The following is a 21946-nucleotide window of genomic DNA, read 5'->3' as shown; positions in this document are numbered from 1 at the left end:
GTGTGTGTTTCGGTGTACATACCATTCGATATGTATACGATACCAACGAATAACAAACGAAAAAGATCATTTTGTACTAAATTCAAATCCGACTGTCATTGGATTCCGATCTTTTTCGTTTGAATGTTTGTATCCGAATGACAAACCTGTTCAAATATCGTTTGCCACTGTGCAAAAAATGCAGACAATCAGCCGGCCGAACAAAAACAACAGTTTAGAAGCGACAACGGTAACATTCATCTACCGATGCCAACCACACAACCATTGTCGTTGTTAGCAAAAACTGTATGTTGCATTCAAGAGAACCAAAGCCAAAAAGATAGCGGATGCCTCAAACCGCCCAAACAAACCTCCAATGCTTCTACCGTATTTTTTCTTATGTAATCCGCCGCCAATATGATGCATAATGCCATGGTGCCCGCCATGCCCACCGTGACCATGCATAAGATCGGGAATCTCTTCGACCAGCTGATAAATTTCGGGTTTCTGGTATTGCACCACTTCAACCACCTCGGGCTTCTTCTTCTTCTTCTTCTTTTTCTTGTCCTTCATTTTGCGGCTCTCTTCTAAATCTTCGTCACCGACTAATGCTTGCGACGAAAAGCTGTATTAAAAATAATAATAATAATAATAACCATTCAAAGCCGCCGATAGAAGTCAAACCAGAATAATAAAAAAAAACTACAAAATGGTCGGAAAGAGGAGGGTTGAATGAATTGGCTTACCTTTTAAACACATTTCGCACATAGTCTTCGAGGGATGAAAGCATTGTTGACGGTTTCTCTAGCCCAGATATTTCCGTATTGCTCATGCCACGAGCGCTCAATTTTGATGAAAACTCAACATCAGCTTCGGCTGTAACAATGAAATTCAATTTTATCAGGTCAAATTCATTCCAATAAATTTTTCTGTATGTTTGCTCTTCTTATTCTGCAGAAATGTATGCAATTGTGAAAATTATGTGCGAACACATGCATATGCACTGCGGGAAAGCAAATAAATTGATCTTGCCTTTTTTTTTTAAAAAAAACTCGAATCTAATTTGTACTTTTATTGTATTCAATTTTATTCGATCACATATGTATAAATTGTAAGTTTGTTTTGTTGCTTAAAAAACATCGCCGATTGTGTTGTGTGTTGTTTTTAAGCCAAAAACCAAAGTAAAAAGAGACAAAGAAAGGTAGAGAGAGAGAGAGAGAGATTTGTTCATGGAAGTGAGATTCATTCACACCGCATGCATCGAATTGTGACGGATTTAGCGGATTATTATGGGAGAAAGAAAACAATCCACACAGAAATCAAACACAATAAACTGATTAATTTGCTTTACACACAAACGATGTGAACGATATAAGTGTGAGTATGGCAATGGCAATGATAATAATAATAATAGTCTAGATTCAATTAAACAACAGTGTCTCAACAATGTAATACACACGTTGTGTATGTTGCGTCTCGTTGCGTGTGTGTCTTTTTTTATGTTCTGGTTTGCGCTCTTTTTTCTTCATACGGATTCTCTTTGGTGTATGTCGCGAGAACGCGCTCACGCTCAGAGAAAGTTTCTAATTCTTTGTTATTTTATATAACTTATCCAAACATCAAAGAACTAAAGAATCGGTTATTATCATGCGCGAATAACACAAAAAAAAACGTGACCGTTTAGCAACTGATTTTTCCATTATTGTAGCTCTTACTCTTAATTTTTGTTCTGTAAATTGGTGCAGCGACAGTGGCAGCTGTAATGCCACTTGGATGCTGAGCGATGGCAATGATGACGATGCACGGCATTCTTCATTTTTTCGTCATTGAGAATAGTCGTTATGATAATAATGAAAGATAGATCATATTATGATATCATAACTTCACGCCATCAGCGGCAGCAGTAACAACAGTCAATTTCCATTTGACTCACTTTAATAAATTAAAAGACGAACAGCGCCTATAACCGTTTGCCAGTTACGTGGTGCCAGCCAGGTAGCAATCTGTACATATTTCCACATATTTTTCTCTCTTTTTCAAACTAGAAAAGAACTGCAATTATAGTTTAGCCGATTTTCAAACCAGATTTTTGCCACTTTAACATTAGCGCATGTGGCAACAACGATACGAAGTTAGCTGTTTATTTAATTCACGGGCGACCATTTCGTTTCATTCGATGCAACGTTAAGAGAAAGAGATACTTTGGATGTGTGTCATTTTATTGTCATAATAATGTTACACTCAATAGCTGCATTGCGACCGTATTTAGAAGATAGCTCAGCAGATAGGCCGCGCATCGATTGCATGTCTACATACGAATCGAAATTACATTCGAACGTGAGCCATAGAAATGATATCTGTCAACTAGGTCATCAAGTAACAGCATCTCTCACGGTTCAAACATATTCATTCCACACATTTTACTCACATGGTGCGCATTTCATATTTGCAAACCCAAAAAATATATATATGGGCGATTTCGTCGAATTTCTTTCATGCTATATTTTCTTTTTTTTACTTTTCCACTTTTGTTTATTTTTTTCCTGTCGTTCCAATAATTTGTGTATTCGCTTAACTGTAGTATATACCGCACAAATGCAGTCAAGGTGGAAATGATATGTTGACGAATCAAATGAGACACTTGCGAGTGGATGCGGATGGAAGAGTTGGAAATGCTTTGGTGATTATCATCAAACGGTGCATTATTTGTCGCCTTTAATGATTCGTCAAAATCGATTATGGTTGCTGTTGTTATGTGTTCGATTCAATAGATGGATTGATTTTGAGCGAGCTACATCAAGAGTCTATATTGAAGAGAACCTTAATTCCATATCTGTATGTGATTTACATTAATATGGCTAAATCTACACGTGTAAATATGGAACACATTGGAAAATTGGTCACTTATTAAAATGCATTGTTTTCCACTCGAAGTGTTTCAGTTTGCTTTTTTTGTTCTCTCATCATCACCATATTTGGAATGTATTCCAATGCATGTTGCATCTCGTCTTTTAGACCATTGAAGAGAAAATCGCTTCACGAATAGGAAAATCGCATGTTTTTACTCGATTTGGTTGTTCCATGTGTGTGTGTGTGTGTTCAAATCGGATGATTCTGCTGGAGCAAATGCACATTACGAACACTTGAAAATTGCAAGGCAAACGAGCGTGAATACGCAAGTGCGCAAACGATCACTCAACCGGCACAAGCTACATCTTCATCACGTTTTTTTTTCTTCATTAAATAAATGTCAATTATGTGAACCATCTTCGATTTCACAATATTTGTAGAGCCGATTATGTGGAATGTTCTACGTTGAATATTAATTGAAATTGATGATTTTTTCGTTGGATGTTCCTTTCATGTTGACGTTTGCTTGCGCCTCGCATAGTTTCATCGTTTTCGATTGTTCAACGGGCGTAAGTCGTAAAGAGCTTGACTTTATAACGAATTGTAAAGTATGCAATGGATAAATTGAACATTTCAATTGGCTTAAATTGATGTAATGATCGGTTTTGATTGTGCCCTAAACTGATTAAAGACCCGATCGTGAGAGACAAAATTGTGTAAAGCAGGTGTTAGAGACAGATAAAAGATGCTGCACTGTACACACAAAATGTATATAGTAATAAAGTCAATTGGTTTGTAGACTTAATTTTCGTTTTCACTGAAAAAATTCTCTAACAGAAAAGGAAGTGCATCTATTGCCCGTGGCCATCATGCTCGAATTACGACTTAAAATCTTTATCTTTATATGCACGGAAAAGAGTGCGAGTATGAATGCGGAAAGAAAGTGGTTAGATCGCTCGCGCAAAAATTAGATGAAACAAAGAAAACAATCTGTTCACATCGAAATATATTCACGATCCGATTCATCGCGGCCACAGGCATAATTATACATTGAGAACACACACACACCACACACACAGAGTATGCACCGATGCCGAAACGATAAACTCTGCACCAATAATTGATGAATTAACAATGAGAGAAGAAGACGCTCAATTGTGCACAAGTAACCCACTGTTGCATTGCAACAGACAAACAAAACCAAAATTAATGCCAGATTTTGTGGTCGTACTACCATTTTCGTTCCGGAAAATTAAGAAGAAGATGGAAAAAAGTCTTCATCAACAAACTATACATATCGATCGATGATCATAAGCAAACAGAAAGTATTTCTATTTTCATTTGATATTGCCAAAGGTGAAAGCCTTTGTTTATGCGCCAAACGCGCACAATATGCGCAATGATATCGAGCGCGCATGGTATAATGTATTTGAATGTTTACTGACAATTTATGTTTGTTCAATTCTGTATATGTTTACTTGTGCATTTTTTGCGCTTGTTATCCTAAATATTTATTGCGATGCTTGATCACCGTTCTTGTGGCATTTTTTTTTTGTTTTTTTTTTTTGCATTCGGCTTTGATGATGATGCTGCTGCTGTTTTGATCGAGCGCGCGCTCATCAAGGGAAGATGATATTTTCGAAATGGTTAAATGCCGTGTGTCTCAACGGAGGCACTCGAACAAATAACGACTCGGTAAATCATGGTGCAAAAGTGAAATGTCTCTTCACTTGTGATATTGGTTTCGTTGGACACGATTCGTTTGCTATTTATGAAAAAAAAGTAACGACGAAGACGACAACGATGGCATTCGTATACATTTGATTTTGATATTCAGTTCTTTACTTTTTTTCTGCCTCTTTTATGCTGCTTCTTATTTTGGATGCATCTTTCCACGATCGCCCGTGTGCCATTGAATTATATATGCCAAATGTACAACGTCAGGCAAAAACGATGTGTGAACCGAACCGAAGGCCTCTCGCAATGCGGCGCAAAACCCATTGCCATTGCCATTGTTCAGTGAACTTCAATCTTTGGCAATGCTCTTCACCACCGAGAATGAACAAGAGGATGAGATGAGATGACATTTTGATATTTTCGAAAAGACAGTGGAAAACAGCACACAACGGTATGTATCGTTTTTCGTCGTTATCGGAAAAATGCAGGTTAGTGAATGGGCTGAGGTTTGTGTGTGATTTTTGTGCGCGTTGTAGTTTTCCGAAACGAAAGTCGCGCAAAACCATTCCCATCTTCGCATTGCAATGTTTGCAAATTGAGGATATAAAATGTTGTTTTGCCATCTCGGTTTTTATTTCTCTCTTACATTTTACTAACGATTTCAAACATTCAGTTCATCTCATGACCTGATATTCAAACATACGGTGCCAACTCGCGTGCGGTTTTGTTTTTCTTTCTTTCTTTCTTTATATGCATGTGACCATCTCTCTCTCTCTCTCTCTCTCTCTCTCTCGATTCTCGTGAACTTTTCATTTCATCGCCAATTTCATTTCCATGATTGTGCGATTTTTCGTTTGTATGTCATTTGCCTATTTCTATCATTCATTTTGCATATTGGTCGCGCAGTCCACCTTTTTCCATCCAGATTCTTTAAATTATAACTTATTTACATTAAATGATTCGATTCTTTTCAATTATTTTTCACTTACTCTTTAGCTCGTTTACTTTTTCCACTAGAGCATCATTGATGATATCAAACAATCGACCCGAACGCTGATAAATACATTCCCACGGTTGCTGATTAATTGAACAGGCCAACACATTCAAATATGATAATACATCTGCAACGAAAAGAAAAATAAATGAATTACAGAACAATGATTTCGATGAACAATTTGAATTTATGACTTAACAACTGATCAATATCATGATGAACATGTGATCATTAGATTTCATTTGGCTTAAAAATCAATTTAGAAATACAAAAAAAAAAACTCCAAAAAGGGTATTATGTATTTTATGTAGAACAATACACAGGAAGCTAAAAAAAATAAAGTATTTTTCATTTGAAATCAGCAATTGAAATTTCAATATTGAAGCATCCTCAATATAAAAGAATAATAATATATTTCAATCAAATCAAATGGTCGACCTCAAAAAGATCACAAAATGCCAACTAATTTCATGAAAATAATTAGAAGATCAAATTAAAGATTGCAATGAAAATTAACAGCTTCTCATTAAAAAAAAGAAAAATCATCATTGAGAAATGAACTCTGTTCAAATGAATTTCTTTTCATTCTTTATTGTTTTTATTTTGATTGTTTCATCTTTTCTTTCACATAAAAAATATCAATTTTAAGTTTTAAACGTTCAAGATTCTATAAAATGAATGATTAATATTCAACTTGAGTCAAGTGCTTCCAGAAACACAGACCGAGTCCATCACTTTCATTCTTTGGGAATATTTTGCGATCAGCAAAATTGAAATTCAAGTCGATCTTATACGTTGAAATCCACTTTTGCACATTAAATACGAAAACGATTCTCGAGTAAACGTAAGAATCGCAAGTAATTGACGAAAAGAATTCATCGTCTGAAACGATTTCTGCTGTATCACCCAAAAGAATTGGGTTGGGTTATTTCGCTGTTTGGCTTTGGATTTTCGTTTTCGTTGCACAGCTAATGCATTCAATTCTTGTTTCGGATGTGTTGTATGTTATGAATTTAACCTACATTGTTGGTGTTATGTTTGTTGAATAAGAATGAAACCAATAAAGAACCACATTGCGTCTCAATAATAATGTATGCATGGCCTTTTTTGTCTTTCGTATTTTCGAACGTGTGCGATTATAAATGTTACACTGCTTCTTTCGAATGTGCGGGAATGAAAGAAATCATTTGTCTGGGAATAATAAAATTCGGGTAACATTCGAATGATTTAGTGAAATTCGGGGTACTTGTAATACTATTCTGTTTTTATTTTTGGCATATGTGAGTGAAAAGAAAGTCAACGATATCGATGTTCGTAATAAATACACACACATATCTGGCTATGAACAATATTTGACATGAATACTTATTGTAAATTAAAAGAATAAGTGTTGATAATTCGAACGATCTCTTCTATACGAATCGCTTGGAGAATGGAGAAGAGAAAATGATTGAATTTTCTCAATAGAAATCGGACAAAAATCCAAACGGAATGAATGAAATCTTCAGGAATGGCGCGTCGGAAAATAAAAGACGCTATCAAGATCAACTATATCGATAAAGAAAAATTGTTCAGCGTTTTATTTGGTCAAATGAAAATGGAACACTTTCATTTAATCAGAGCTGTGTATTGGAACATGCTGCGTGACCAAATGGTAAATTCCTGTTTTCCAGACAAGTGGCTATCGGCATGTGTAATTGTTTAATGTTTATTCGTACATTTGCTTTGCTCTCTATTGTAAATCTCGGCTATTAATTACAGTAGCTCGTTCCGTGGTCGTTTTTTTCTTTTCTTCATCTATTGTTTGATATGTGGTGTGTGTGTGTGTGTGTGCGATCTTATTGTGATAGATTAATTTAAAGTGAAAATTAATATAGATCTTTACCGGTTTAAATGAATGAATGTGTGTACGCGCGTGAGCATAGCTTGTTTTCTGTATTGTTATTCGATGCCGTGGATGAAATGCAATCGACAACAAACGGCACGATTAAAAAAAAGTAAAATAACAAAACAATCAAACGAAAAGAATTAAAATGATGAAGAGTAAGCGAGAAAAAAATGGCATGAATTTCTGTGTTAAATACAACAATAAGAAAAACCAAAACAAGGTGTTCAAGTCGGCCAGCAGAGGAAAAAAAAAGTATGTGTGTACAACATTTTAATTGGTTTGGTTAGTTGTGTTCAACAATTTTTTTCTTCTTTCTTGGACTTGTTTTTCTTGATCCGGCCTGGCGTATGTGTGAGTGTGCAATAAACGCACGATTATGTTTCTTTTTCTTTTTTTTAATGCTCGTTGCACGGATATCATATTGTGATTGATAAATTGGTTGTGAGGCTCACTTTTAACGACCATCAAAGATGAATGTATCGCATAGAAATCTGATCGAATCGAAATCGAATGCAACATTAAACATTGTATCGTGAACCGCCTTTTTCTATTTCAATCAATTTCTAGTTCTATACCGAGCGCATACGCGCATTTCTTACTTCTTTCTCTTTCGCTGAATGATATTTTTTAAGAGTGAGATTTTTTTAAATGATTTTCTACTGTTCATATGCGGCAAAAACACACGGTCACATATGCAACATCTCACGTGCTTGAACCAAATATTATTCAATTGCCTTTTTCAGCGAAATGACGCACATACACGATATGAAACACAGAGAATACATCCAACAAGCATGGATTTGATTTTTTTAAAATATGTTAATCCGATCGTTCTGCATGCACATATGCCAATTAGTCATCTTGGAATTTTTTTTTCATTTATTTAAATTCTACTGCTGCTGCTATTTTGATGAGTTTTGATTTCATTTCTCTCACTCTCTCTCTGTGTCTTCATTTTTCTACCGCAATCGTTATTAACTGATTCGATATCAAAGTCAAGCACACATGATACACATTTTTTGCTCTGTATAAATGAATTTCATTGGCATATTGGCAGCAAAAGAATTTCATTGCAAGCACTCGTGTGTGCACACATAGCAAAAAGTCGCAACTCGTTTCATCACACACACACAGCACAAATCTAGAGAAATCAGAGTGCATTTTCAAAATGCGACCAGATGTTTTCCTGTTTATCTTCCACACAATTTAGGTGATGTGTCTTGTTTGTCTGTGACCGGCTTTCAATCGGTTTTATTCAAGTCATTTCTATCTTCAATTGCGCATACACACTAAATCCGGTCAGGCGATATATTCTGTATCCACTAAATACCAAAAGGCTATTTATTTTAATCATTGAAATGAAATTGAACCATATAAATTGTGTCCAATGCCGACATCAGTTTGCGTACCAAAATCGAGTATCATTTTTCGCAATGGAAAGCGCATACAAAAAAGAAAATGTACACCATGTTCGACATTAATTATTGATGTATAGAATCCATGTTCTTCTTGGTGAGATCGCAAATATCGTGAACCATTATGACACTTGGTTACGTTATGGTGCATATGTTTTATTCCTGTTTTCCACGAAATCAATGTTAATTTCATCGTTGAAACATGCACATTTTGTTTTGTTAGCATTTTGATTTCGTTTCTTCATTCGAAAAAATTGTAAAATTTTCACTTTCACATCGTTTGTTGTCCATCTATATAAGAAATCATCGCTAATGATGGACTTCCGTGCGATTGTGGTGCGATCGCGTGTACGAAAAATATTTTATTTTCTTTTTTCACGCAATTCACGAACCATCTCCAAATGTATCTAATCATTTGCATTTTCTGTTGTGAAATTCGATCGATTGTACGTTTTTTTATGTTGGTTCATGATCAAATTTCTATGCACTAAACAATCATTTCACACTAGATTTGACTAAATTGTTAAATTTGTTTATTTCTCTTTCGCTCCGCGATATGCGGTTTCGGTTGCAAAATATGTGGAAGGTACTTTGGTTTTGGTATTGTTGTTTAGCATCAACATCTCGTTGCCGGTTGCTTCAAATGGTATGTGTGAAAACACTTAATGCCTCGTTTAAGTTGTTAACAGTAGTTTCAAGTAGTTTGATTTATCGTTTCAGGGAACACCTCTAAAAAGTGTGTGTATTTGCTCAGAAGCATCATGCCAATGTACTTTGATGTTTTTCCCCGTTGTTCGCGCGGTATCGGCATGTATTTGGATACATACCACGGAACCAGTCAGTGAGGTGCGCGCATTTGCAAAAATAAAAATAAAGTTCAATGTCATGACCGGAATCAATTGAATAACGAAGAAATTTATTGATGGTTTTTTTATGAGAACCGATAAAAATTGCATCACGTTAAGTTGGCGCCATTAAGAAAACCACCAAATGGTACTGTTAATTTTTCACGTTTTGTTCATTTATCGTGTGGTCAATCTTACACAAGCCACCCAATTTCTATTCTCTTGTTTTCTAGTCGGCCGTAGGCCGATTTTTATCCAGACGTAACTGAAAGAAACGTGTTTTTATTGTTGGCGAATAAATACGATTCAGTTGGTAGACAAATATGTTTCCAAGTCAATTCAATTTTGAAGCGCACATACATGAACTTGGAAAATGGGCCCGCAAGACACCAACAATCAACGCCAAGCAAAAAAGACCGACATAAAGAAAGAAAAAACAACCGACTATATAGAGGCAGACGAGCAAAAGTCTTAATTTGGGTAACAAAAAACCACCATGTGTGTGTGTGTGTGTGCTTTAACACATTCTTAAGTTCTTCTGCTTTTTAATTTGGTGCAGTTATGAAACATTTCAATTATAAATTTATATGCGAATTGAGGTCATTTTTCGTTTACATTTATGCGCTATATTTTAGCCAGTTGTTCCATGTCGTTTATTTGGGTTTTTGTTAGTTCGTCTCAATTGGATTCAAAATATAATGAATAATTCTTTTTCAATCGGCGTCAACAAATTAGAGGTGAAAATTATTTTAGCGCCCATCATTTCATTTGGCTTGCAAACAATAATTTGGCTCACATTTTAAAATCATAATGCTGATGGGCTTTTGAGAATTTCAAAAATAATTTTCTTTTTTCTGGTAAATCAAATTAATCTCAATGGAAAACCATCCAAGAAGTGAAAATCATTCAAAATCAAATCAATCCTGATGCACTCGATTTGGCGCTTGATTCGCAAATAGTTGAATTTAATGAAATCAACGTAGAAAAACAATTTTAAAATTGCTCACCTGATTTTGTTGTCTCACACCGTACATTCGTCACACCAAATAATATCAAAAAAATAAAAGTTCTTTGTGATATAATCATGTTGAGTTTGTTTTTTTTTATATTTCTGCTACTGTTTGCAAATAATCCAATCGTCACTATATTCTCAAAAAACTATTCTTTACAAATTAATAACTAACTTTTTTTTATTATCTTTTTCAATGCACTGACTCGTTATCTTTGATTTATTTGACGTTTTGTATCCACCAAATCATTGCGAATGTTTTTCTTTTATTCATACACGATGGCTCTTATGGTCGGTTTGTCTGCCAATCGTTTACTGCTCGTGTTTGTACTTTATCTTTGGATCCGAGGTATAACACAAAATCGCGTATGTAAAAGGTTCAAGAATTAACACCTTTTTATGTTAGTTTACTTGCATGCGAAACGCCTTTAACTGAAAACAAAAAGTTTTTTTAACGATGGCTTAAAAAAGAGAAGGAAATGTTTAAAAAAAATTTAAAACAATAAAACACACGAATGAAAAACGATGTCTTTTTCTTATATTCAACGGACGCACTCAGAACTCAGAATGTGTAAACCGAAACAAAACCAAAATGAAAAAGAAGTGCTTTCTTTAAGTGAGTACTGTGTTTGCGTATTCACGTATGTGGATGGAATTGTTTGTACCTCTTATTCTGCGTATGTTATAATAACGTTACCATCTCGCTAGCAAGCCCAACACATGAATGACGCAAATTTACTCAACACCGAACATTTTATATGGAAAACGCAAACCGTGCCTGACCCAATACCTCGACAAATTGTACAAGTACGAGTACGATGAAACATGAACAATAACAGCAACAACAAAAATTCATTCTTATCGCACATCGAATGGAAGTGCAGACGTACCACTCTTTGATCTTCTTCTTCTTCTCCATCATCATTCCATGCCAACTTCAGCAGCTCGCGTTCGCCGTATTTTCGTTCATTTGCTTCTTTTTTTTTCATCTTCTTTGAATTCCGGTGATAGTCACACCATTCACGCGATACCATTTCATTCATTATTGCAATATCATGTGCAACTCTTGTTGAAGCCGATTGTTTATTTATTTGGTTGTTGATGTGCGCGAAAGATGGACGGTGTCGATGTTGAAAGCGACGATTCATCAAACAAACAAGATCCGTTTAGGGTAAATTTAATCAATTAAATTCAATTAAACACAAATTCTGATCGAGAAATGGATGTGATTTCTATTATGATTGGTAATCGATTGATCCATTTTAAATGAAGATGAAACGTATTCTTTCAATAATATATGTTGATTTCTTTTCGAAGAAAATGTCAAGGAAAGCACATTTTCCGCGATTTTGATACATTAAGGCGATTTTCAATGCCGAACAACATATTTTCTATCTAAGCAAAAAAAAAATGCCAAAAAGCTCTTTCACATGATTTAATTCTTCGAATGACATATAAATCGAACACGTTTTTTTTTGACTCAATCCCAGAATGCATAGCAAATTCCACTTTTACTGCATTCATGTTCTCGATTTCGATTTTAGTTTATGCGAGCACCATAAATTTTCGATATAAATAGATAATCATAATTCAATGGATAGAAAACTGATACCTTGCATGTTTCTTCATGTTATTCTCTTTTCTCTCATTCCATGCCGAAGTAATCATTCGGAAAATGGCATTTGAAATGACGATTACCTTTTAGGCATTCGCCTTACAGTGTTCCGTGTTTATTGTCGAAGAAAATGAACAAAATTGAAAGGAATCGATTGAATTGATCAGAAATGATCATGTCGGCGACGGTGCTCAATCATGAGCCATGACCTGTGTTGCATGAATATGCAACGACCCATTATCATCCAAATCATTCGACGACGACGATAATAATGATGATGACTACGGCGGCGGTGACGACGACGACGACATGCACACGTGCATCATACATTTTAGTATTTTGTTTATTGGTCTGAATGATAACATTATTTATATATCCATCTATTCCCATAAAATGGCAATAAGTGAGTGCATCATTGTGAAATGTTGTTCTTCTTCGATCGGAATCCACTTTCAGGTGCATTAGTGTGATCCGGGCCCATTGGTTTGTGCACATCGCATTTGTTCAGCAGGTTGATCGGAAAAAGTTATTCTCATTTAAATGCTTGTGAGCGGTGTGCGCAATATCTGGCATATTTTGTGTCATTTGAACGAATGTGAACATTACATACATTTGGCGAAAAACTCACACACGAATTGCAATTGTTGCCTGCATAAATTTTCGTTTAAATCGTGTGTCCAATCTAGGTAATAGCTTCGTTTACTCTTGATGCCATTCGATTGGGAGAAATGAAGAGAACAACAACAAAAAAAAACCGTTTCGCACAAATCAACGTACCTTTTGATGATAAAAATGGCTTGTTTGTTTAGTTTGGTGGATTTTCACATTGGCCGGATGAAAGCTGTGCTGTTGCGAATGTTGTCTTTTTCTCGCCATCAGTATTTCTATTTTCCGTTAAAAGAGCACATTTGAAATTCTTTCTTTTTTTCGCGTGCTGTGTGTTGGTCTCTGGATGTGGACATCGATGCATGCAAATCTCTCAATGATATCGGACTGATGAGCCAAAACCAAGTAATTGCATCGTCAATATGATAAAAAGAGAAAATGTGTCTTCCTGTTATGCACCATGAGATGAAGTGTCTTTTTGTTTAACAAAATTAAATGAGACGAAGAAAAGTGGACACATTAATGCCATATGCAGTAGGAGACATTCCACAATGCCCAATAATAAACCACATGAAAATACATGCTGTCTATCTCTCTTTCTCTCTGTGTATGTTTCTATTTCGAAAAATTGAAACTAAGAGAAACAAAAAATTAATAAAATCGGTCAATCGCTTAAGCAGCCTTCGCACCCAGGCCAACACCAAATTGCCACTCTTTGATCTTCTTCTTTTTCATCACCATTTGCCATTGAGAAAATCAAACAACACACTCTGCGTAATCGCGTCATGACCCACTATCCCCAACGGTGACACATTCAAGCCAATTCACATTTCAACACGCCGCATCAAACGAACAGAATGGCATTGTACATTTATTCGTTTCAAACGCATTTTAATTGCGCGAAATGTTTTTTTTTGTCCATTTGGCCAAATAATTTCATGAGTCAAGGAAGATCAGAAACTGAAACAACGGCCTATGAAAACAGCGATAAAGCAAAAAAAAAACAAAATTACCATCATTGTATTTGAACATTGTACAAGAATATTTTATTGCGTTGAATACAACGCAAACGTTCTGTCATATAATCATATAATTATTTTATAGTTTTCTTTTAGATGTTTATCTGTTTTTAATTTTTAAATGATGATAAAGGTGGTTTAATGCCTTAGCCGTAAATTCCATTGAAATTCATTGAAATGCATGATAATAACAGCAGCAAAATGATAATTAAATGAAAAGTTTCTGTAGCCAGTGTAAATATTATTGAAAAATGTGAGAAAGTGACACTGCTCGAGTGACCAGATCGTTAATTTTATTACAAATCAAGATACTACTGTAGAAAAAAGAACAAAATATACAAAAATGAAAAAGAAATGCAATTATAATTAAAAGAGAATGAGATGTGATCATTTTCGAATTGAAAAGAAAAATATTTGATTCAAATGTACAAGTTTCAAATGCATTTATACCATATCATTCTTTTACATAATTATAGTAATTCACACACGATGCATTTCACAATAATCATATCGATATGCATTAATATCAGATCATTCTGTTAATAATGATGCAGAATACATACTTTCGATGAAAACAAGTAAAATTGATTTTTCCCGATTGTGTTGGCCGTAGTGAAATGCATAAATGTCAAAAAAAGAGAAAAGGATTGAAAGTAATGCAGTCAAAAATGCATTGGGCTGTGCAACCAGCATGAATATTGGTTGCACCAGCCGGTGTATATTTGTATGAGATTGGTGACTTTTTTTTGCGAATCTCGCTAATGAGCGCCATCTGATTTTAGTGTGAATTAGATGCAAAAACTGAATTTAATTCTGTAGCATTGAAATGAAAAAGTGAAAAAACAACAACAATAGCACGGCCACACAGAGCTGTACATCTATGCGTGCTGATGCATACATACACATATACGCTTTCTTCATTCTTTCATTCCATTGCTATACGTATCTCACTGGTCAACAGATCTATGTAGCCATGTTACTGTTGTTGTTTTTTTTCTCTTTTTCGATTCAATTCATTGTAACTAAATTGAGTTCAACTATGGAATACAAGATGGCACAGATGAGGGGAATTCGCATTTTGTCTCTTCATAGGCTTAGCCGGTTGGGTTGCACACAATCCAATCCAAAGTCATTTGGAATGTGAAACAACTTCAGGACTATTTCGAATGCAACAAAAAAATAATAAAAATATATCATACTCGTATTTATTTGATGCGGAAAAAAAATATTGGAAGATAAATGCCATAAAGTTGATAAGAATGAATTCTCTCGTAAAAATGTACGAAAATAGAATCACTCTTATCAGCCAAACAGTACACTTTCATTGCCAAAAAATGCAAAATCTCAGCAACATAATTTAATTTTTTTTTAAATTACCGCCGAAATGCACTTACAATAATTTCGGTGTCATTCATTTTGGTGCCAAATGCAATCTCATCACTCGAAGAGAAATAAAAAAAAATATATAAGAAAAAATACAACAATATGAGATGATTCATGTGAGTCTCTATTATAATCGTCATGCAATAAATTGGAATTTAAACAGTTTTGTTTTCAAAATATCATTATCTACAATTGACTCAGTTATTAACTTGTCTGTTTGCCTGCCTGCCTGTACTTTGTACTTGCGTTTGGCTGCAGTACTATTTAAACATTTTGTTGAGTTGGATTGTGAATCTCTTTTCCCCATTTTGTGAATATTCGAAAATTACAAACGAAATTTAAATGTAAGACCTTTATATTGATAAATATCATTTGATTTGCAAATTGAAAATTGTTTATTATGATCGACGGGTGATCGTGAATTTGTAAAGATTTACCCAGCGTCATGTAGTGTTTTTTTTTTTCTATTTATAGTCTATTGCTGAAAATGATCATTTTCTAAAAAAAAATCCGATTCATTTTGTAAGAGATTAGACATTTTCAATTCATTCGAGCCAATTGTGTACACTGTACATAACGATCGCTAGCAAGATCCCGTGGATTATATCGAGATTTATTTCGTTTATCAAAAATGTTCTCCATAAAAAAAAAAAACAAATTTATCGGCGCCTCTTGCTTTAACGCATACAGTTTCTAATTACTCTTTTACATGCCAACAAGATATCTCGAAATGCGAAAAATAAACGAATTGCTTTTTTTGTTCGTCAATATAAATCCAAAGTATCATTTAACATCAAATATACCTGTGTTCTTTCGTATTATTATTATTTTTATGTTTTACATGCAAAATGCACACCGAGACTTGGTGCGACACATACGATCGCATTTTAAAAGTTTTGCAAACGAAATGAAGAAGATTGAGTTCGACATTGACCGTGAGATGGCATTAAGATCGTCTGATCGAAAACTGAATAAGACGAACGAAAAAAAAAAAATTAGTTGAAAAAAATACAATAATTTCAAATTCATATATATATATGCTTTAAACCCTGCACCGCTAAAAATAGCGTCAAACATATATCCGAAAGAAACAATACAGTAAATTGTTCGGTGTACGAGCAAGATTATTATTGTTTCCAATTTCATTAATCAACCAATTAAAATTCATCAGTTGACGTGTGTGCGATCACTTCGCATTTTTTCTTTTAATTCTTGCGAAATTCAAACGGTAGATATTGGTCAGGAATTTTGGTTTCTCTAAACATTTTTGCATAAATTTATTTATCATTTTTTAAAAGTTGCAAGTTTGTTCGTTTTCCGGAACGAGAATGAAAAGAAACACGAGCAAAAAGCAGAATTAGAAAGACAGGAGAAAAGAGAAAAAAGACGAATTAACACTCGAACGACCTTTGTGCCTGGATTCTACTGAGAAGACCGATTGTATTTGATGCATAGTTTGTATTTTTGCCTTCAAAAAAGGCACAGTGTTGTTATTTTAGCGATTTTTTTTTGTTAAATCTCTGTTTTTTTTTTAAAAACAAATATTCAAAATTCAGTAAACATTGAATGTGTGCTTGTAAATTTTATGTGTGCCAAATTATTCCATTATTATTAATATAGGTATTTCGACGTCGGTTCGATATTCACCAATATTTATCATTTAAAACTGGCATCAGAAAATAATAATTGCATTTTTTTTTTTCGTCCATTCGAAAAACTGAAGACCGTTCGAGTGTTAATTTAGGTAGAGAGAAAAGAAGACCGAGATATTTTTTTTTCTTCTCCTTTCAAATCGAACCCAATAAACGAACGAAAGAAGGTGAAAGAGAAGGAGAGAAAGACACGAAAAGGGAAAAAATAAAATAAAAAGAAGAACGAACGAAACGAACGAACGAAGCAGTTTTGCAATGTCAATGACAGACGAAAAAACTAATGGACTACACACAGAGCGAGCGAGAAATATTATAGTAGACTTAGAGCAAACTTCAGAACAGTTTGACGTTACACGCATAACGACACAAACGACACATCTACACATTAGTTGTATAAAAGTGCACACGTTTTTCTTTTTCTCTCTTTCACATAAGTTCGGTTTGCTTTAATAAACGGACAAAAAATATATACATCTAGTAAACCGACTAATCAATTCGAACGTCCATTTGGCACGAAACGAGTTCTCTTTACAGTTGTATGAATCTCATATACTCTCTTTCTCTCTGTGTCGGCTATAAATCTCGTGTGTGATTAAAACACTGTGTGACTCTTTGGATACGCATAAAAAAATATCTCTCTCAACATATTTCTGTTCTGTTTTCTTTTCGGTCGTGTTATTACATATATTTCGGTTGAATTCGTCACATCACAATAGACAAGAGACGCATACAGTCAGCAACATGGCAGAACGAATTGAAGCAATTAAAGTATCGTTGAATCAAACCCTTAACGATAAGGAAAAACCATGGAAAAAAGTCTTAGATTTGGCTGAAGAAAAGTCTGGCGTTCCACGGCTTTATTTATTCGGAGGTAAGTGTGTTAATTTAATATTTATTGCGATAAAAAAATGAACGAAAAAAAAATCGATGATAATTTTCACCCATAAAAGCAGTATGTGTATATGTGCGTTAAATTTTTATTTTTGGTAAAGAGAGTGAATTAGAAGATGACGATCGATGACGAGTGAAAAAAAATTGTCACGTATCACATACACACCTAACCGACAATCTGTGAACTCATTTGCCGGGCCATTGGTTGATGAGGTGGGCAATGCGCTTTTATCATATTATTATCCACATGTGATGCAAAAAAAAGACATCTGATTTAAATAGAAAAAAATTTTCTTCGTCCAAATTGCAATTAAAGAGCCAAAGAAAAGAATAGATTTGATTTTATTAAAATTACATTAGTATAATAGGGAAACCGTTTAACTGTTCAGAATTAGTCGGCTAAGGAATGCAAGGTTATAAAAGCAGACACCGCATTTGCTGTTGCCACTATGAAATGAAAAACCTCTGTTCAACTACGTCTTATAAAGTAAAAGGGAAATTTACAAAATAAAATAAAAAAAAACACACAAGTAAAGAAAATGACCGAATCACAACGAAAGAAAATGAAGAGAAAACAAAGAGTATGACAGAATGGCATTTACAATGGATAAAGAGTTTTCAAAGTCGTATGTGTGGTGACACAAGTGTTGCGTGCATTTTGAAAAGCACAGCCGAAAAATTAAAATGAAAGAAAAAGGCTAGAAAAAGAAAAAGTTGAAAAAAATAGAGTTTTTTTTATTTCGTCATTTATTTATACACTTGCAAAGAATTGCACATAGAATGGGCGCCGATGAAAAAGGCTCATTCGTTCTTCTAGCGCGCGCACTTTCTATCTCTGTCGCACGTTGAGAACGCACGGCAGCTGAAATAAATGTGCCGAGACTGTAAACTCAGATATATTTAGTATAGTTGCGGGTAGGAAAAGACATTAATAAACACGAAACGACTGACTGATACGATACTTTTACACGCAGTCCGCTAATTAAACGCCACAAATGCGAGTAATATTTTGAGTCATATTGTGTGGTTAGCGATCGCTAGCTCTCTCTCTCTCTTTCTCTTTTTCGTTTGCATACACCGAACTCTTTTTTATTCACACCCGATCCCTTTCCATCTCACATTAAAAACGGTGTATGTTTTGGTTCTTTATTTTTATAAATGACATTAGCAATGATGTAATTGTTGTTTCTTTTTTCTTCTCATTTCTTCATTTATTCAATTAACAGGAGTCGCTGGATTCTTGACGTTATATCTTATGTTTGGAGCCGCTGCTCAACTCTTATGTAATATTATTGCTGTCGCTTATCCAGCTTACGTTTCGTTGAAGGCCTTAGAAACCAGCACCAAAGAAGATGACACCAAACAATTGGTATACTGGACATTGTATGCTATCTTCTCCGTTTTTGAATTTTTCACCGGCTACTTGCCAGTTATTATCCCATTCTACTACTTGTGGAAGGTAGGTTCATCGATTGTTTTATACAACTTTAATACGATTATATCCGCATAGACAAAACGCGATCAAACTGAGCACACAAACACATACACATGCCTTTGACTCAGTTCGGTTGGTTTTTTCCCTTTTAATTGAAACGTTTTCTTTTTTGTTTTCATTAATCAAATGTCGAAAAAAAATTGGGTCAAACTATCACCTGCACGCATACATTATTAATTCCAATGAAAAAAAAAAACACTTGTCTATTTACAGTGCATCTTGTTCGTGTGGTGCCAATATCCGACTGCCAACAACGGTTCCCAAGTTCTTTATCAACGAGTAGTTCGACCATACTTTTTGAAACACCAAAACACTGCCGACGAAGCAATTGACAAATTTGCCGATAAAGCGAAGGAATTGGTCGGCGATGTACTCAAGAAGTCAAAATAAACCGTACTTTTCGCCTTTTTCATCATATAGATTGTTGTCTCTTATTTAAAGCAATTGTAATTTAATAGATGCAACTTTTATCTCAAAACACAATACAATAATAAATTTGCAACGATTTGCGCGCACGATTATTTTTTTCTTGACGCATATTCAAATAACTAAACAACAATTTAAACTGTCTTTTATTTATCATTTTGAAATTTAGCGATTTTCCTATAGATTTTTGGCGGATGATAACTGCTAAATCTTAAAAATTAACGGCAATAAAAGTGTTTCATTTTGTAAACACAGCTAATTCAATTTTATTAGAATACTAAAAGTTTTATACAAATGATAAAGATTTTTAAAAAAATATGACGGTAATGCTATTATTTATTATGATGTCTCTTGGGCTTCGGCTTTATTATTTGCTTCTAGCTCTGCATCACGTTTACGATTCCTCCATGCCTTCATGCATGTTGATGGTGCAACTGGGAACAAACCGGCCAAACCTTTGCGAAGAGGTAAGAAAAAAAAACCAATTAGCTCATCATTTCGGAAAATGTGGTGTTTTTTATCGTTTCAAAAAAATGGCATTTTCAAAAGAGTTACGAGAAATGTTCAGAGAAGTTCAGTAAATCAAAAACGATTTTTGAGCACGAAAATTGAGAAAAATTAAACTTCCGTTTAGCAAAAATCCTTCAATGATGCAAAAATGTTCAAAAGAATATCGCCCTGATAATTTTCTGATGAATTCGTTTTAAACATGAATAGGTCCATCGAATTTTCGAAAAAAACAATTATACTCACCGAAAATTTCTGCTGCCGGTGGTGAAACTCTTACTTTATTTTCAGCCAGCCAATATCGAATGCGTTCCATATTCAATGCCACAAGTTTTTCATTGTGTTCATTTGGTATTGGGTCATACGAACCGACTTGTTCTATCGCCTGGTCTTTCACTTCACGGAATTTCTAAATAGCAATAAAAAAATGGCAAAAATTAGAAAGTTCTCACTTTTTCGTCATAAAAAATTGATTAAAATATCATAGTCGTTAATCAATCTGTGTGTTCTACTTTTGAGCGCTGTCGTTATCACAATATGTATGGAAGAGAGTGTGTCTTAAAATTTGTACCTCAGCGACGACAATATGGTAAAATGGTCGATTTGTGCATCCTCTGTTCACCAAACGAATTGATTTGGCGGAATTTTTGAAAAAAGTGCCACAACCAGCACCCTTGTGCAACATTTTTACGAGTCTTCGACACATTTTGGATGAATTTAGTCTCGACAAACTGGAAGAAAAACGATTCGGATTGTTGATACCAATTGTATATTAATTGATATGTTCGAGAAAAAAAACTATTATTTCAAAAAAGAAGTGACTGTTATGGTGAAAGAAGTACCTTCGAAATTCCACAAATTTTCCGTCAATCGGTATCAACAATAATTAAAACTAAATCCCAATTGCTTCAGGTAATTCAATTGATTATATTGCCAATTTTTGTCCCGTTTCCCAAAAAACACACGCTTTGAGGTTAGTTTCACGATGTTGGGTGAGATAAAGACCGAATTGTCAAAATCTAAAGTGTATGCATTCAATGTCGCTTTTGACCGATGGAAATAAACCGACGCCATTTTATGTCTTTGTTCGGTGTAAATCGTGATGATGATTCTCGTTTGCATTGCATGAGTAATGTGCACGCACACATGCCGGATACCATACCGTTCACTGTACGTCTATACACCGTATATACGCCTATCTAGATACACATGTATATATGATAAAAAGCCCTAGACAAACTGACAACTTTGCGACGGTGAAAAATAATTAACGCAAATACACCTCAATACCATTGAACATATATGAGTCATAAGACGAATTTTTATTGCATTTGATTTCTTTTCGAGATTACGAATTGATTTTTGTTATTATATTTTTTCCTATTTTTCCTATATATTCACGAAATGGTAATGTTTTTTTTAAATACCCTGTTGTATAAGAAGAGACATTGAAATATTTTTCACATTAAAATTCATTGATATTTTTGAGATTTTTTTAACGATCAATCGAAATAAAAAACAAATCGTATTGAAAATATTCAATTTAACCGCAAAAGATGGAATTTATATTGAATGCCATCGATTTAAAATGCATTGCATAAATGTATTTTGAAAAGGGCGCTTCGCTTGAAAAAAAACCCAAATAAAGCGTGCGTTTAATGTCGCTCACAAAACGCTGTTCATTGAATGTACGAC

General features: G+C 34.4%; 3 protein-coding genes across 11 annotated transcripts in view; 1 reads left to right on the top strand and 2 right to left on the bottom strand.

Annotated features, from left to right (window-relative positions):
- The window catches only part of LOC116348340, a 19006-nt gene extending 7584 nt beyond the window's left edge, over positions 1 to 11422 (bottom strand). For 3 of the 6 annotated variants that reach the window (XM_031779320.1, XM_031779350.1, XM_031779358.1), the window contains exons 1-5: positions 11323 to 11422; positions 10656 to 11089; positions 5496 to 5627; positions 726 to 855; positions 351 to 604 (exon numbers count right to left, since the gene is read on the bottom strand). In XM_031779320.1, coding sequence (XP_031635180.1) covers positions 351 to 604; positions 726 to 855; positions 5496 to 5627; positions 10656 to 10734 — 595 coding nt within the window. In that variant the 5' untranslated portion in view covers positions 10735 to 11089; positions 11323 to 11422. Of the gene's footprint in view, positions 1 to 350; positions 605 to 725; positions 856 to 5495; positions 5628 to 10655; positions 11119 to 11170; positions 11290 to 11322 lie in introns of those variants that run through there. The other 3 variants (XM_031779342.1, XM_031779328.1, XM_031779335.1) reach the window with 3 other exon arrangements.
- Positions 11423 to 15509: 4087 nt separating this feature from the next.
- LOC116343875 (receptor expression-enhancing protein 5) lies at positions 15510 to 19877 on the top strand. Of its 4 annotated transcripts, none has more exons than XM_031772178.1 (4): positions 15510 to 15624; positions 17649 to 17803; positions 19050 to 19282; positions 19532 to 19877. In XM_031772178.1, the coding sequence occupies exons 2-4, from the start codon at positions 17674 to 17676 to the stop codon at positions 19706 to 19708; spliced, it is 540 nt and encodes a 179-aa protein (XP_031628038.1). In that variant the 5' UTR covers positions 15510 to 15624; positions 17649 to 17673; the 3' UTR covers positions 19709 to 19877. The 4 variants fall into 4 exon arrangements, with proteins under 4 accessions (XP_031628038.1, XP_031628054.1, XP_031628045.1 ...); XM_031772194.1 differs by lacking the exon at positions 15510 to 15624 and adding an exon at positions 16405 to 16508; XM_031772185.1 differs by lacking the exon at positions 15510 to 15624 and adding an exon at positions 16598 to 16734.
- A 108-nt stretch (positions 19878 to 19985) lies between these two features.
- Positions 19986 to 21265, bottom strand: LOC116344730 (probable 28S ribosomal protein S16, mitochondrial). The gene is made up of 4 exons (XM_031773417.1): positions 21094 to 21265; positions 20823 to 20982; positions 20498 to 20660; positions 19986 to 20199 (listed from the first exon to the last, which is right to left on the bottom strand). The coding sequence occupies exons 2-4, from the start codon at positions 20955 to 20957 to the stop codon at positions 20084 to 20086; spliced, it is 414 nt and encodes a 137-aa protein (XP_031629277.1). The 5' UTR covers positions 20958 to 20982; positions 21094 to 21265; the 3' UTR covers positions 19986 to 20083.
- Positions 21266 to 21946: the final 681 nt, after the last annotated feature.

The sequence above is a fragment of the Contarinia nasturtii genome, unplaced genomic scaffold, assembly GCF_009176525.2.
Source record: "Contarinia nasturtii isolate CC-2019 unplaced genomic scaffold, AAFC_CNas_1.1 Cnas_scaffold_129, whole genome shotgun sequence".
NCBI lineage: Eukaryota > Metazoa > Arthropoda > Insecta > Diptera > Cecidomyiidae > Contarinia > Contarinia nasturtii.
Note: the sequence above shows the minus strand (reverse complement) of the source record. Positions and strands in the feature narration are given on the sequence as shown.

What these genes read in the sequence shown, in the direction of transcription:
- LOC116343875 (XM_031772178.1), top strand. Translation starts at nt 17,674, where the DNA reads ATGGCAGAACGAATTGAAGCAATTAAAGTATCGTTGAATCAAACCCTT. An exon ending in ACGGCTTTATTTATTCGGAG is followed by an intron (nt 17,804 to 19,049) that starts GTAAGTGTGTTA and finishes TTCAATTAACAG; the next exon opens with GAGTCGCTGGATTCTTGACG. An exon ending in CATTCTACTACTTGTGGAAG is followed by an intron (nt 19,283 to 19,531) that starts GTAGGTTCATCG and finishes GTCTATTTACAG; the next exon opens with TGCATCTTGTTCGTGTGGTG.
- LOC116344730 (XM_031773417.1), bottom strand. Translation starts at nt 20,957, where the DNA reads ATGTGTCGAAGACTCGTAAAAATGTTGCACAAGGGTGCTGGTTGTGGC. An exon ending in ACCATATTGTCGTCGCTGAG is followed by an intron (nt 20,661 to 20,822) that starts GTACAAATTTTA and finishes ATTGCTATTTAG; the next exon opens with AAATTCCGTGAAGTGAAAGA. An exon ending in ACCGGCAGCAGAAATTTTCG is followed by an intron (nt 20,200 to 20,497) that starts GTGAGTATAATT and finishes CTCTTCGCAAAG; the next exon opens with GTTTGGCCGGTTTGTTCCCA.